At 40.4% G+C, this 17,519-nt stretch overlaps 1 protein-coding gene across 7 annotated transcripts in view; it reads right to left on the bottom strand.

The window, feature by feature from the left end:
• lrrc7 (leucine rich repeat containing 7) overlaps nucleotides 1-17,519 on the bottom strand; it is a 495,776-nt gene that overhangs the window by 37,117 nt on the left and 441,140 nt on the right. For 6 of the 7 annotated variants that reach the window (XM_039767825.1, XM_039767819.1, XM_039767821.1 and 3 more), the window contains 3 exons: nucleotides 14,622-14,705; nucleotides 3,237-3,348; nucleotides 340-520 (listed from right to left, as the gene is read on the bottom strand). In XM_039767825.1, the coding sequence (XP_039623759.1) occupies nucleotides 340-520; nucleotides 3,237-3,348; nucleotides 14,622-14,705 (377 nt within the window). The remainder of the gene's footprint in view (nucleotides 1-339; nucleotides 521-3,236; nucleotides 3,349-14,621; nucleotides 14,706-17,519) is intronic. The other variant, XM_039767822.1, reaches the window with a different exon arrangement.

The following is a 17,519-nucleotide window of genomic DNA, read 5'->3' as shown; positions in this document are numbered from 1 at the left end:
CAAGTCACAAGTATAAAAAAGAGTTAGTGCGAAGAACCCGTGAAACATGTTGTCACAAGAGGAATGGATTGTAGGTCCATAGAAGTAAAATCTGTGTGCAGCATTTCTGTTCAATTTAAAACAAGGAGATCTTATCAGTATGTCTCAAAAGAGCACAAGGGAGCACATTTAATATCACTTCATCACGCTATATGCTGAACCATTACAAGCAGTGCTATTATATAATAATAATAATACAAAGTTCATTTATGCATGTTAGAACCCTCTGTAAAGGCAGATGTATCTCTTACATAGCATAGCATAAAGGAAGCAAAAAAGTACAAATGAACTGCAGCAAACCTATTGGTCCAAAGAGCTGGAGCTACCCCATCCTTTGTGGCCGTCGGCAAAGCGCCAGTATTTGCAGAAGGGTTGGAGGATCCTGATGACCCTTGTGAAGGTGAGTAGTCAGAATAGGTAGCAGAAGAACCGCTGTTATTTAGGCCCTGTGCTTTATCTGCATCTGAGTCGTCAGTTGATTCTGAAAAACAGCAGCAAGAACAACCGATGTGAGTCATGCAAGAGACGCAGAAAATACGACTCTATGGAAAAAGATCAGAAGAGAGCACCCTGGGTAAGTCATGTTTCAGTCAATGATGATCAAAAAGCTATCGGGGCATGGGTTGTATATTCACATGCTAGATACATAAATCATATGTGTAATAAATAAATTACTTTGGATTAGGAATAATTTCTTACTCACATTTAACGTTTCCTATATCTTGATTTGTGTTTATATTTGCCTTTTGTGAATTTAATCATAATAATATGAACTATACTATAGTGTACTGTATATACACCATACACTTTATACACAACACATTCACCATTCAGGAAATGGATATACAGGTGGTGTGCTCCTACAAGTACTTGGGGGTCCTCATCTATGACAGGTTGGACTGGTCTCATAACACATAGGAACTATAGAAGAAAGGGCAAAACAGGATCTTCTTCCTTAGGAGACTGCGGTCCTTTAATGTGGGAAGTGGCATCCTTCACATCTTCTTCAACTCTGTGATGGCCAGGGGGATTTTCTATGCTGTGGAGTGTTGGGCTGGTAACATCATTTGAAGAGAGGCCCACCAAATCAACATGCTAATGAAAAGGGCAGGCTCAATTTTGGGACACATTCTGGACCCCTTGGAGGTTGTAGCAAAGGACAGAATGAAGGCAAATCTGAGTGCCATTTTAAGTAATGCTGCACATCCTCTCTGTGGCACACTAACACAGAGGACCTTGACAATGAATTATTCGGCATAAGTGGGTCCAGAAACACTGCAAACGCCTTGTCACGCATGTGCCCCATTCCAGGGGTTGCCACTGTATCCTAATGCCTTTCTCTCTTCCTTCCTCTGAAGACTAGTTGATTGATGACTAGAACACCTGGACCCACCTCTTCCTGTCAGAAGGGCCCAAATCCAGAAACTCCGCCATCTTGGGAGAGTTCTGTTTTGGACTCACTTCTGCAGAGATGACTCCGGAATAATTGCACATTACTTTTTTATTTTGTTTCGCACCCCAACTTTTTAGCGTTGTCCTCTCTTTCTGTTACAGGCTGCATAATGCTTTCCTATGGCTGTGACTGCCAAGTTGGAAATTTTCTTTTTTTTTTTTTACATCTTCTTCCTTCTTTGTCATCAAATGATCAATCAGCGTCAAAATGTGGGGCAAGGGGTGTCAACAGGTGGGGACAGAGGAGTTTCAATTACCAGTGTGTTGTACTTGGAAAGAAGATGAATGGGGAGTTGACAGGACAGTGGAATCACCATCTCAATGAACACTGTAGAAGCTGGCAATCTAAATGACGATTTCATTATCTTGCATTTCGAAAGTAAGGAAAAACTGTATAATATCTGGTTATCACAGAGGGTATGAGTAAAAAGCTAAGAGGAAACTAAGCTCGGAGACCCTAACAAATGTTTCACTATATTCAGTACTTAGTCGAAACTGCTCACAACCCACATCTTGAAAATTAACTGCATTGCTTAATTTAACATAAATAAAAAGAAAACAACTCTGGAGAACTTAACATAAGCATAAACTTTTTCAGTGAGACCTAGAATAACGCTTTTCTCTGTTTCAACATTCACTCCACAGACCATATTGACTAACCGTATGGCGAGAATACAGAAATGTTCGGAAATGGAACCCCCCTTAACTCAACTGTTGACGCCCTTTGCCCCACTTTTTGATGTGGTTTGATCATTTAATTACATTTAGTTTTTGGTACGATTAAAGCATGATCTTGAATCAAAATGCAATACAAACAGAGCAGCCGCTAAGCGAAATGCAGTATGTCTGCTTTTGTTTTAGTTACGACATGCAATCTGTGGACTTGAATGAAAATGCAAAATGTTTTTATATTTCATTTTCAATTGACACAAAAACTGAATGTTGTACTGAATAGAAATCGATCGTTTGGTTGATATGTTTTTATATTTTATGCGTTTCACACATGTGTGCATGGGAGACAGCTTAAGGGCTCAGGTGATGGTAATTCTCCACCAATCCACGGGGTGGTGCTGTGTGATAACACTCGCTCTTTTTCTCCCTCTAAAGACCAGAAGACTGACAGCTCTCCTCCAAAGATGCCACTTCTGGTGTCCATCCTTCTGGACCTGCCTCTTGTTGCCTAGCAGCCATATGACCAGTAGAACCATAATCTTTGAAAGTAAAAGTCTAAGAAGACTCGTTTTGTGTATTAACATGCATTTTACTTTTATTTTAACTTTATAAAAGATGGGGTTGGACGTTCGGTACCCCAAAACATTTCCATTGTCCTTTGTTTCTATTATAAACAATAAAACTGCACCAAAATGAAATTTTCTACTTGCATATGTATTGCATTTCAATGTGGTTAACACATTGGAATGCTTTTAATTTTGGCACAAATAATCTCCCATAAAGTACAACTACTACTATTAATACAATATAATGTAGATGTGAGGGGGCACAATACACGCTTTTTGTAGGAACACATCAAGTTGCGTGAGAAATCGTAATGAATATGCACTCCGATTAACAAAAATTCATCCCTATAAAGCAAACAAATCCATGTGTGGACTCTCATTTAACCTAAATATCATTGGAATGAAGAGAGTTCATTAGATTAATTTTTGTGTAAATAATAGAAACAATAAGACAGAAATGTTGGTGTTTGCTACCATGGCAAGGAGGATGACATTTTTGAACATTACCTTTTTTATCTTTTCCTAGCAACACAACCTTGGGTTTGTACAAAGCTGGTTCGACTAAGGTCGGTCGCATTTCAGAAATTCGAACGTCATTTGGTGATCCTCCAAGTGAGTCCTGTAAAAAGATGACAGACAATTACATTGTGCTTTCAAACAGTGTACAAAGTTTAACAAACGGTTAGACAAAATGCACTACAGTCAGAAAACAACAAGTCTAAAACATACACTGAACATAAAAGAAAGTTTTAAATATCTAAAGTGATATTGGGGCGACAACACTAAGACCATGACCACAACAATCCATTCATTCATTTTCTTAATCTGCCAAAGGGGACAGCCTGAGCCTAACCAAGCAGTGTCATTCAGGAGCCAGCTGTGGATTGAGGATGGAGTGGTATTGCACTGCAGTGGATTAACTCACACACACACTCCCATGGACACTAATACAAGACCATTTTGCACTTGAGATGGTGCCAAAGTATCTGGAGAAAACTGGCATGGACTTGGGGTGGTAGGAGCATACAAAATGTACACGGAAAGTCCATTGGAATGGAACTGAATCCAGATCTCCAAAGTTGTAAGCTGGCAGCACTAACAACTACGCCATACTCTTGTTCAACAATAGTATATAGTATACTCATCCAACATAAAAACAAAAAAAAATTAAAGAGGCACTAACTTGTGAATGGGCAGAGTACTGACGCTAGGGATCTCCGCTGGCAATCGGAAGGTTGCCAGTTTGAATCCCGTAAATGCCAGAAGGTGACTCTGCTCCATTGGTCCTTTGAGCAAGAACCTTAACCTGCAATTGCTTCATCCTGCATATGATGTTAATCTGCATCCAGTCCTGCAAGCAGGTCCTCCAACTTACAGGTAAAATTTGGAGGTTGGTGGCAGGATTGGCACTCCAGCCACCGTATAAACCCCCCCACTCTTCTGCTGTGGTGCTGAGGTGTTGCCCACTGCACTCAGGTCTCAATCCAGGTGGTTTGTCGTGTGGTGGGTGCGGCAGCGTGCTGTCACTGCAATGTGCTATCAGTTTATGCTCCCAGCCTCTCTCCTCTAACTTGAGAATGGCACCCTATCTAGGAATTGTTCCTGCCTTGTGCCCTTTAGTCTAGGTGGGATAGGTTCCAGACACCCTCCGCTGCCCTGATCAGGATTCAATGGGTTGGACAATGACTGATGTGATGATAAAATTAGGAAAAAATGGAATCTTCTTCTTCTTTTGACCACAGTGGATCATCTTCTTCCATATCTTTCTGTCCTCTGCATTTTATTCTGTACACCAATCACCTGCATGTCCTCTCTCATCACATCTATAAACCTTCTCTTAGGCCTTCCTCTTTTTCTCTTCCCTGGCAACTCTATCCTTAGCATCCTTCTCCCAATATACTCAGCATCTCTCCTCTGCACTTGTCCAAACCAACACAATCACGCCTCTCTGACTTTGTCTCCCAACTGTCCAACTTGAGCCGACCCTCTAATGTACTCATTTCTAATCCTATCTATCCTCGTCACACCCAATGCCAATCTTAGCATCTTTAACTCTGTTACCTCCAGCTCAGTCTCCTGCTTTCTGGTCAGTGCCACCGTCTCCAACCCATATAACAAAGCTGGTCTCATTACCGTCCTGTAGACCTTCCCTTTCACTTTTGCTGATGTCTATCTGTCACAAATCACTCCTGACACTCTTCTCCAACCTGCCTGCACTCGCTTTTTCACCTCTCTTCCACAGTTCCCATTACTCTGTACTGTTGATACCAAGTATTTAAACTCATCCACCTTCACCAACTCTATTCCTTGCATCCTCGCCATTCCACTGACCTCCCTCTCATTTACACACATGTATTCTGTCTTGTTCCTACTGACATTTATTCCTCTCCTTCCCATAGCATATCTCTACCTCTCCAGGGTCTCCTCAACCTGCTCCCTACTATCGCTACAGATCACAATGTCATCAGCAAACATCATAGTCCACGGGGACTCCTGTCTAATCTCGTCTGTCAACCTGTCCACCACCATTGCAAATAAGAGAGGGCTCAGAGCCGATCCCTGATGTAATTCCACCTCCACCTTGAATGCATCTGTCACTCCTACCGCAAACCTCGCCACACTTACACTTCCCTCGTACATATCCTATACAACTCTTACATACTTCTCTGCCACTCCCGACTTCCTCATACAATACCACAACTCATCTAGACGCACCCTGTCACATGCTTTCTCCAGGTCCACAAAGACGCAATGCAACTCCTTCTGGCCTTCTCTAAACTTTCCATCAACACCCTCAGAGGAAACATCACATCTGTGGTGCTCTTTCTTGGCATGAAACCATACTGCTGCTCACTTATCGTCATGTCACTTCTTAACCTAGCTTCCACTGCTCTTTTCCATAACTTCATGCTGTGGCTCTGCACATCCCCCTTATTCTTAAATGTCGGCACCAGTACACTTTTTCTCCACTCCTCAGGCATTCTTTCACTTTCCAAGATTCCATTAAACAATCTGGTTAAAAACTCTACTGCCATCTCTCCTAAACACCTCCATGATTCCACAGGTATGTCATCTGGACCAACGGCTTTTCCATTCTTCATCCTCTTTATAGCTTTCCTTACTTCCTCCTTGCTAATCCGTTGCACATCCTGTTTCGCTATCTCTATATCATCCAACCTCTTCTCTCTCTCGTTCTCTTCATTCATAAGCCTCTCAAAGTACTCTTTCCATCTGCTCAACACTTTCCTCGCTTGTGAGTACGTTTCCATCTTTATCCTTTATTACCCTAACTTGCTGCACATCTTTCCCGGCTCGGTCCCTCTGTCTAGCCAATCGGTACAGGTCCTTTTCTCCCTCCTTAGTGTCCAGCCTCTCATACACTTCATCATACACCTTTTCTTTAGCCTTCACCACCTCTCTCTTCACCTTGCGCCTTATCTTCTTGTACTCTTGTCTACTTTTTGCATCTCTCTGACTATCCAACTTCTTCTTTGCCATCCTCTTCCTCTCTATACTCTCCTGTACTTCCCCATTCCACCACCAGGTTTCCTTTTCCTCTTTCCTCTATCCAGATGTCATGCCAAGCACCCTTCTTACTGTCACCCTTACTACATCTGCTATATTTACCCAGCTGTCTGGTAATTCTTCACTATCATCCAGTGCCTGTCTCACCTTCTCCCTAAACTCAACCTTACAATCTTCCTTTTTCAAATTCCACCATTTGATCCTTGACTCTGCCCTCATTCTCTTCCTCTTCTTGATCTCCAATGTAATCCTACAGACCACCATCCTATTGCTGCTTAACTGCACTTTCCCCTCCCACCACTTTGCAGTCTTCAATCTCCCTCAGATTGACTCTTCTGCTTAGGGTGTAATCTACCTGTGCGCATCTTCCTCCACTCGTGTACGAATGGAATCTAAATCTGGTTTAAAAGAATTCAATTTAAAAATGAATGTACTGCACTGTATGTTTAAGCGGTAATAATAAAACAGAGAACAATCCAATCATCATTGAATCCACTCGGTCGAAGTCACTAATTCACCCAACACAGTGGGATGAAAATGGAATGTTGGGAGAAATATCCACATAGACACAGGGATAGGAACGCACTCCACACAGACAACATGATTTGCCCCCAAAACTCTTTAAATTTGTAGAAGCTTAGCTAACCAACTAAAGTACACTTCAGGTACAATTTGTGTGTGATCCTTCATAATTTGTCCGTACTTACATGCAGTAATGTGACGTATAAACTCCATAGTATTGCAGACATGAACATATACAGTATATCCGTTTTTGAAATGTAACTTTAAAATATGTGGTATTGTTCATTGTGCGTCATTTGCAAATGTCAAGAGCTTCAACTTTGCACCAAAACATTGTAAAATTAGCATATTTAGAAAAATTATGCCACATATTTGCTTCATATAATAAGGATTTACAGTAATTCTTAATGCATGGACTGTATTAACCTCCTTAGAGTACAATGAGATGCAATGAAAAACCTGGCAAAAATTAAGCCATTATGGTATGGTAAAGATGCTAAGCATAACGATTCAGCATGTTTGTGATAAATGCAGCTGGGATGGTTATGTGTGACAACTTTAAAGGTATGGCCTGCCGGACTCAGATAGAAATGAGACTTCATTGCTATAGTCAAGTGCAACCTGGGGTTATACTGCAGTGGTTACTGAGAATCATGAGTTCCGAGCAAACTGAGCAACAGCTTTGGGCTGCATGGGGGTGACGTCACTCCGATGCTTTGCAACAAGGTCCCACATTTAAGCTCTCTTACAAAGGAGGGGAAGACTTTTGGTTAGTTGTATAAACAAGAGCCCAGAAGTAGATAGAAATAAGGAGCGCACATTTTCAAATTAAAAGTAACAAAATGTAATTTAATGTTCTTGGATAAAGTTACATGGCTAGAAAATAAACAAAGATGAAACACAGAGGACCCCACGTGGGCAGACAATAGGAAGTGTGAGCTTCGGGAAAACCCAATTAAACGACACTCTGGCCCAATGTGGGAACTGCTACAAGGTTGCCTCTTACAAAGTTTCCCTAGTGGTCCAAAATGGGTTAATTGTTAAAAGTCCACCAATGGCCCATTGGTGGTTTGGTAACACTGGGCTGGCCAATGTGATCACTACCTTATAGTTTCTGCTATTTAATGCTGTTGACGAGTAAATAACACTATGAATCTGTGTTGTCAGTGTTTTAAATTCTACAAGTATACATAATTTGAACGACTTCAAAAAGTATAATTTTTATATTGGCTAAAATCGCACAGTTTTGTATGTTATTGGTAATGTTTTCATATTCAGGGATGTAAAAAGACAGCTGTACTAATACCAATAAATGCAAAGGCATGTTAATAAAGAGTTTAAACATTAGAATTATGTTTTTTATTGCTTGTCTTACTAATTAATAAATTGTACATCTTCATAATGACACATAATTAAATTGATATAAAGTTTGAATTAGAATACGTCATCTAAATTAGGGGTGTTCATAAGAGATGTAATGGTTTACTGCATGATTTTTAAAGTCTAAATATCCTCAGCTGTAATCAAACTTTGTCATATTTCATTCCCTAATAGAGGGCCATAAAGTGCTAGATTCCTAGTAAAGGATCTAAAATTAAAAATAACGTTATATTTGTAATCTTTCACATTGAATAGTCTACAACAATACCCTGCATGCATATGTTTGAAATTTGTCATTTTTAATCTTCTGGGTGTGGCTCTTAGAGGGGTAGGACCACCGGTAAAGAATCAAATATCATACATTTTATGATGATCATGATCAGCAACCTTGAAATAGTATAAAACAACACTTCATGTGCCTATATTACCAATCCCCATTTTTTAAAATTTCTTGAAAAGGAGTAACTTTGAGGCTTGTATCCGATTAGGGGTCATTAGCATACATGGGGTCGGCTGATGTTGCAGGCACAACTTCAAGTCCTTCTGATTATTTTCACTGAAGACATCTGTTGGATAACTCTTTATCATTCGGTTGTAATTTCCGGCACAGAATATGGTGCACAAATTACCTAAAATGGATGTTTTTCAGGTCCAGAGGACTAAAAATAGAGTGGAATCCTAGAAAGCTCAACATCTTGCATACCTAGACATCAAGATGAGTCCTCATTTTTTAAAAGATTTGTGAAAAGGAGTAACTTTGACCCCTCGTATTCCAAGAGGGTCTGAACCCCTAGGGTGTGTACCCCTCGAGTTGGTTGATGTGGCATGCACAAGTTTAGGTCCTTCCAATCATTTTTGCTGAAGGCACCTTATTAGTTTACTCTTTACCACAAGGGTGTAACCTCCTGCACAAAATGTGGTCCAAAAATACCCAAGAAATGGGAGCTGTTTGGGGTCTAGAGGGCTAAAAATAATGGGGAAACCCCTCAATGTCTTGCATAAATAGACAGTAAGATGAGTTGAACAGCATGTCAGATGTGACGGTTTTCTTGTACTGGTGCGTCAAGAGGTGGCGAAAAAAAAAAACTGAAGTGATTTCAAAGTTCTTATGAGCACAAAAAGCAAAAAAATCATTAAACATTGAAAAAAGGAAAGGATTAGTAAGGGGACAGCATGGTGGTGCCGTGTTAATGCTGCTACCTCACTACAAGGAGACTGGAGATCACCTCCCAGGTCCTCCTTGTGTGGCCTTTCCATGTCCGTGTGGGTTTCCTCCAGGGGTTCCAGTTTTCCTCCCAGCATCCAAAGACATGAAGGTTACGCGGTCTGGTAGTAATGAATTGGTTCTCGAATGTCTTCACCCTGCAATGGTAAAGTTTCAACTGCCTTGTGCCCTGGCCCTAGTTTCCTGGAGTGTAAAATCTTCAATTTGTAACATTATAGTCTGCTTATAGTAAGTTTAAATTTTGCTCAAATGGATCAGGGTGACCTGAATTTATAGGATTCTTAATACAGTTTAACTACAGGAGCAATTAAAGTTGCAAGCATCCTTCCTGTATTGCACCTGCAACTTTCATGCATCTGTTTCAGTCGGATTATAAATTAATGGTATAGGGAACGTACAACAGAGCTCATGCCATTAGATCAAAATTATTTCAATTAGTTTATAAATCGGGAAAGAAAAAGCAGTATAAGGTGTGTAAAAAGATCAAAGACTTTGAGCAGAGTCAATCATCATAAGGGCAGCCGGCCAATCAAATGTGTGCAATGTCACATGTCTTGAAGCCCCATGTGAAATTTTAACATAAATATGACTCATTTGTGGGACCAGAGGAGGCAAAGAAAGTGGAACATCATAAAATGTGACATGAGAGATCGAGACATGAGACCACCAGGGAATGAAACCTACGCATAACGACAATGACTAAATGAAAAAGTCTCCCAGGACAACATCCAATTCTGACATTGCTACTTTTCAATAAGCTTTTCTAAGACTTTTTCTATCTATTTCATTTTCTATTAAACTTCTACGATTGGTATTATTATACACCAGTAACGGCGCACTGCATGAATACACTTGACTTGAGCATTCCTAGTTTTCATTCTCTTTCTCTGTACGTTTATCATTCGTTTGCTCAGAGGTTGATGTGCTTGCTGTTTCCTGAGCAGCTCTTCTTTTCTCCACCCTAGCGGCCCACCCCTTCTCTTTTTTCATTGGCATCTTTTTGCGTTAAAACTGATCAAATCAGTGTTTGTGTTAAAAGTCCTTGGTATGTTTTCCTTAATTTTTCACTTAAGCTGGCACTTAAATCGAATGATTTAAGATATGAAGAGGTAGGGGAAGTGACGGCGAAGGTGGTAGGGATGAGAACGGCACCCATTTGCATGCGCCACACAGACGCCCTGCTGATTGCTGCCGAGATTTGATTCTTCAATAAAATACAAAGAGGAAGAACCTTGCAGGTCAATCATCACCTTGAAAACGGATAGTAGACATCATGTAATATATGTGTACCAAATTTCAGGTCAATAGGTCAAACGGTTTGTGAGCTACAGGTGATTTAAAATCCTGGACAAACAAACGGACAGCCACGGTCGAGCATTTGTATATAAGAAGGTTAATAAATGCCACATTGTGTTAACATTTCTATACTTTGTTTTTAGATCATGAGTGACTGGAGCAAATATTAGGGCACCTAGTCTGAGAAGACTACTACTTTCTTCCTCACAACGCTATCAAGGCTGAGTGGTCACACCTCAATATGAACAACATGAGGGGCAGATGTTAAGACCCTATTGGTTGGTAAGTGGCACATAAAAAAATAGATGCTGAGCCCCCTGTGCTCTGCTGATAACGAGTCCCTATGTAAAGTACTAAGAGTAACAGGCATTTGACATCACTCTTATAAGTACTTATGTGAAGGGGGTCCTATGTGGAATACTATGGGACGAATGGCAAATGGACATCACTCAAGTCATTATCTGACAACGATCTCTAAGTGTATGTGTGTTCATTTTAAGAACCTAGTAAACGGACTTGGCAAGTCTCACAAATCTCACAATAGTGGGTTTGAAGTGGATGGTTGGGCCACTAAGGGATTTTTAATTTTTTCAGGTAATGATTAAATTCGGGCTCTCCGTCTGTTTGTCTACACTGGGCCAGTGATGGCACAATGAACAAATCCCCATTTGGCCATTGTTGCTGCCCACATCAGCCCAATGTCAGTTTGTTTCCTGTAGTCTTTCCAGCACTTTCATTTTCTTAACTGTTCAGAATAGGCAAAACTAGAAGTGTGTACATAACTGAACAAAGGTCATATATGTTACAAAAGAAGGATTTTATTTGCTTAAGATTCTGTGGAGGAGTCTGATTACATTTCCAATTTTCTTACTGAAATGTATTATTTCACAAATGTATCAGCATTTATTTTCCATTTACCAGCAGGTAGTCTTTTTAAAAGGTTTCTACCTCTAATCATTTTGTTTCGTTGTTTCTCAATGTACTCTGTTATTTAGACCCTGAGCTGCATTTCGGGTAAAATATTTTTTGTTACAGTTTTTTTTCACTTGCAATGCAATACAAGGCAAAGTGCTTGAAAATCTGTGGTAAGAAACTGTCTGTTACTCACATGTGGTTTGGCACTCATATATTCTTTAAGCAATTTATTTTCTGTACTTTCGCTACCCAATACATAGTTGTGGGGAGGCAACACCTGGAAGGAGGCGTCACTCTGTGAGCAGAGCACAGCACAGGATGGATCTCCTCCGTGGTGGTCTTTCCTGAAGGAACCACACCTTGAAGCCCACACTTGGCTATCTGTTCTTTTCTGTTTGTTTTCACTGCCTTCATGCCTATGATCACTTGTACCTTTTGTTGGATTTTCAGTTTGAAGTAAACGGGCACAACTGGGTTGGCATCCCAATATCTATTGAACAGACTTGTGTTTCCTCTCTCGACCACAGAGGATTTGCTGGCCGTATTCTGTGCTGGGGCAGGACAAGTAAGTCAAATGAGGTAAGACACCACTGAAACAAAATAGCAGGCTTTGTACTCATAATAATAATGTAATCCAACTGACGTTTCATTTTCATTTAGTACCCACCAACTAAGTGCTTTGTTAGAATTTTACTTAACATGTTGCAAAAAAAACATTTTATGCATCAAAGAAGTTGCATAAAATACACCTAAGATTCCTACTGAAGATTGTGAGGAATTCAGAGAACTACCTCACTATCATCACGACCGGGGGTCAGATTAATAAAACTTGTGTATGCACAAAAAGAGGCCCGAAATGAGTGTCCACAGCTTCCCACGCAAAAGTTCAGATTTATAAAAGGAAAACTTGACAGAAGAACATGTGTGTATCTACAGCAACTCTGTCCAATGTGTCAGCAACATTTTGGTTAAAATGGGAAATAACGGCACCCTTGATCAAGTAAGGAAATGCAGCCAAGCCAGCTAAATGACGACTCACACGTACAATAAATCATGTCACTGAGCCATTATCAGAACGTACATTGACCTGACAAACATATTCAATAGATAGATATTACGCTTTAAAAGTGATAATTATTGATAATTATTGCCAGTGCTAAGTATTATGTTTGTACAAAAATGTTTCATAAATGAAAATGTGATAAGTGACTCTTAGATGAAGTACCAAAAAATGTGAAATGCTTCAACTTTCAAATTACTTAGTCACTGAACATATCTGAATGTTACACCATGCGTTTTCTATTTCATTTATTTGGTTGTTTTGTGTGAGGGATGGCCTGTGTCCTTACCATGCTGGGATGCCCTTGGAATAGAAGGACTGGGGGACAGAGTGTGCACAGGTCATTATGTCTCCCGGAACGCTAGATGGCAGCCTCCCTGGGTTGCAGTGGAACCTTAGATTCTGACAGGTGTGGTGTATGGCGGGCCGTTTATCCCGGCCAATACCCCCAAGCCGCCAGGTGGAACCCTCCCTGCAGTATGGAGGTCCCCCGAAGACCAGCAGGGCATCATGGACATTGCATACGCAATATACGCAGCCCTGCTGGATGCCATGGGGGCCAATAGGAGACGCTGCAGGGAGGAGCAACGGGTATTTTCCCTACGCCTTCCGGGGTGAGAAGAAAAGGACTTGTACCTGACCCGGAAGTGATTGAGAGTCACATGGACTGGGGATTGGAACACTTCCAGGTCAGGATATATAAAAGGACTGTAGGAGCTCCCAGACGGCGAGCTGAGCTGGGTGGAAGGGTGGCAACGCGTATGGGAGTCGGAGGATTGGTTTATTGTGTTTGATTATTGTGATTTATATGAGAATAGTGGAGGAGAGGGTGCTTTGTACACTGTGGCGATTTAATAAAGTCAAGTATTGGACTTTTACCTGGTGTCTGGAGTCATGGACAGGGGTTCAAGGGCACAATAAACTGTCACACAGGGAACCATGGGATATGGAGTCCTTCGACTCAGCCTTACTGGGTTCCGTGGGTGCTGCCAGGGGGTGTTGCAAAGACTGGGGAGCCCTACTTCATTGGGTTTCTGTCTCTCCTGGAAGTGCTTTTGGACCATACGTGAAGCTGCCTGCCTCAGATGGATGAGCCAGTCGGGTGGAAGGTGGACGAAGCTTGTGTGGAGGAGTGGAAGAGGCAGTGGAAGAGTTGCTTTGTTGTGCTTTATTATACTTGTGGCTGTGGTGGTGGGAAACTCTTGATAATGAAGAGTTTCCCACAATAAAAGACTCTTTGACTTTTAAATTTTTGATAACTGGGGGAGCTGGAGCATCCCCTGGCATCCACAATTGGTGTTTAGTCTTACATGCTTTCATATCTGCCTGACTTTTTTGACCACTGTTTTGAGAATTTCTTTATGAACCCCCTCCCATCATCTCCTTTTTCTTTTACATAATGTAATTATTTATCTTTCACGTCCTATGAGATTTGTCTAGTATCTAGCTCAGACATAATACTTTGAGGGATGAGTGAGGAAAACCAGAGTTCATGGAGAAAAACCCACGCAGATATGGGGACCACAGAAACTCCACATAGATGACCGAGTGTGGGATTCAATGTCTCCATCATGCTGCTTAAGAAACAATCGATCAAAATATTAATAGCAATCCTTTATGAGCAACTACACCATTTTTCTTTGTATGTATGATTGTTTTTAAAATGCATTTAGCTGTAATGAACATTGACTGTGTGCTTTATATTGATATAAATACAGATATTCCGAGTTCCATGTTCTCCATTCTTAGCCCTCATCACAGTATGCAGTGATCACACCTTCTTGACATACATCACGAGTAAGACATTCCTTTTCCAAGGTTAACGAATACACATTTACAATACCATTATAGCATTTTTTGGATTATTATTACTATATTTACTTTTTTTTTTGTTTACATTTTAATGACATAAACCAAAAAGGGACATGAGAACACGTTTTGGGGAGAATCTGTTCTCTCAGCAACTTACTATGAGGCAGAAACAGGAAGCTGTTAGGGAGAGAGTCATATTCTCTGGCTGTTGCAGCTTTGGAACAACTCGATGTAAAACAATCTATGCAAACAGAACAAAAAATGGAAAGGATTTTCATGGTTTAGAGGCGAGAATGTATGATATTATAAGCATGAACACGATATGCTTGCTGAATTCACTTCAAAATAGAACAACACATTGAGTGGTACACATAACTGTATTGCGTTAAAGTTTCAATTGTGTTTACACACTTAAAACACAAACAGCATCAAAACGCAATTGCATCACACCCTATGATTAAAGGAAAAACAGCGGGCTTCAAATTCCTATGGGACTGTCCTCAATTTTGAAGTGAACCCACAGCGTTTCTCGGAGCTGGTCCTTTACAATGTGGCAGCAATGCAATGCAGTAGAGATTGGGCAGATGATTCTGCAAACACCTTCTTAGGAGGTTATGCACATAAGCTAAAAAAAACAAAATGAAACATTAATCATACCAAACTTTCCCATTTGTTATGTGTTTATTCTGCCAAAGCTGCACTAACAAGGACATTACTGACCTGTAAAGAGGTTTCCTACACCGGGCACCAGACTGACTTCACAATTTATTTCCTGGCTCACATTTTGCTTTAAACTCATTTGGATGTTCTGAATGGTCTATAATTTGGTTGACAATTTAAATATTTTGGAGGAGCCCACCTATTTGTAGGACTCCTCTGGTGGGCCATGAGTGTGAGGTTAATTTTCATTAAGGGAAGCATTTTGCTTGCTTCATTGCTTCTTTTCCTCCAACAACAAAGGATATAAAAAAATGGTGGATACAAAGCACTTGCTATGAGTTTCACTAAACAGTTAAGGTTGACTAAGGAGAAAATCTTTCTTCATTTATATTATACAGCATTCAGTTATGTCCATATTATTTAAATTAAGATTTTAAAGGGCACTCATCTGGCCCACCACTTAAATCAGTACCATGTTTGGGCAGTGTGGTACACTGGTTACAGAATTGGACTTTAAATATTAGATTGCTGGCTGTGGCAGATAGAGGGTCATTTCAGGAGGGTGGGACTGGACCGCGTGTCTGCCTTGGGGTTTGCCAACCGGGATCCCGAGTTGTTTCGTAATGTAGTGGGTGCGGCAACACACTGTACCAGTGCATGCTCGCCAACTTGACTTGACATGTTCACTCACTCACAGTTGAGGCTGAGTGGGTCACTTAACCTGTCTGTGATCCACAAGAAAAAAATAAATGTATGTGAACAACTGTACCATTTAAAGAACATGACAGTTACCTCAGAACAAGAGGTAGTCAGCCTGATATACATTGATAAAAATAAGGAATGTGCCAGACAATTTTCATACACTGTGGATGAATGGCAACAGGGAGGAGGTAGTGAGCTAATTCTGAATCTTAAAAAAGGTCTTTTTGAAGGCCTGAAAGAGAAGCTGAGCTGGGAATTTAATATGAAAATAAACATCAAGTAACATTTCCAGAGTGTCATCAGACTTTTGGTGATCACTGAAAGTCAGCATCAGTTTAACAGGACACCTGAAAGATGGCAGGCTTAAAGTCTGACTCAAGGCTGTTGTAGCATTATATCCTGACAATAATAGTAAAGATGAACCAATGGCTCATGTAGTACATGAGAGGTCCTCGACTATCTATATGAAGAACTTAAATCTAAGATCACATGAGAGCTTCATAGCAGTGTTTATAGGAAAGAAGAGAATATTTGAACCAAACGCCAAAAAATAGTTTTTGGAGAGTCAGGAATTAAATTGTGCTGTGAGTTAAGAGAGAAGCTGCTAAGAAAAACGCTGCAGATAAATTAATTCATAAACCATGGATGCATGAGTCCCTGTTATATGCAGACAGAAATCTTCTTTCCAGGTCATTTATTTCAGCAGCAAAATTACACAGAACTTTCTTTAACAATCAATAAACCAAAAATTAGGCTTACAAAAGATTTTAGGCTATAAATTGTGATAGATGTTGCTCCTATGATTGACTTGTTTGAATGACCCTTCACACGTACGGCATAGGGGACTTAATTCTTATCTGTTGCAGCAAAAGGCCACGGGAGCTTTAGATGAATTTATACAGATGGATAGGCCTGTAGCATACGTTACTAAAAAGATGTCACACCGATAAATACATATTACACTTTAGATAGTGTGTTATTTTTGAGTACTTCAAGACATAATGCATGTAAAGATATACTGTATTATTGGGTGTTAAATGAAATTAATATATTTATAGAAAATATAGTATATACATTTATGTATATATAGACAAATATAAAAATATAGAGATATAAATATATTTAGTATATATATCATACAGTATGTACAATCTATCAATATATCCATCTATTATAAAATGCCTTTCACATCTATCTATCTATCTATCTATCTATCTATCTATCTATCTATCTATCTATCTATCTATCTATCTATCTATCTATCTATCTATCTATTGTGACAGATGGCCGGCAGCTCAATCTGGCCGGGACGTCCCAGAACTAGAAGACTGGAGAAGTGCAGCCTTTCCAGGGCACTGCCTCCCCCCAGGACGCTAGGTGGCAGCTCACCTGGACGGTAAATGTACCCTGGATTCCCTCAGGGCATCATGGGGCATGGAGTCCATTTTCTCAGCCCTTTTGGGTGCCGTGAGGGGGAGCTCATAAAGGACCTGGGAACTCCTACTTTCTTACAACCCGGAAGTACTTCGGAGTCATGAGGACGTAAGCCCACAGTACTTGAGGTCTGATGAGGTGGTATTTGACTCGGAAGAAGAGGAGAAGCACTTCTGGGTAAAGGACTATATAGAGGACTGATGCAGACCCAGCAAGCTGAGTCGGAGTTGGGAGGGGGTTGACAGAGCTGCTGGGTGTG

The sequence above is a fragment of the Polypterus senegalus genome, chromosome 10, assembly GCF_016835505.1.
Source record: "Polypterus senegalus isolate Bchr_013 chromosome 10, ASM1683550v1, whole genome shotgun sequence".
In the NCBI taxonomy this organism is placed as follows: Eukaryota; Metazoa; Chordata; class Cladistia; order Polypteriformes; family Polypteridae; genus Polypterus; species Polypterus senegalus.
Note: the sequence above shows the minus strand (reverse complement) of the source record. Positions and strands in the feature narration are given on the sequence as shown.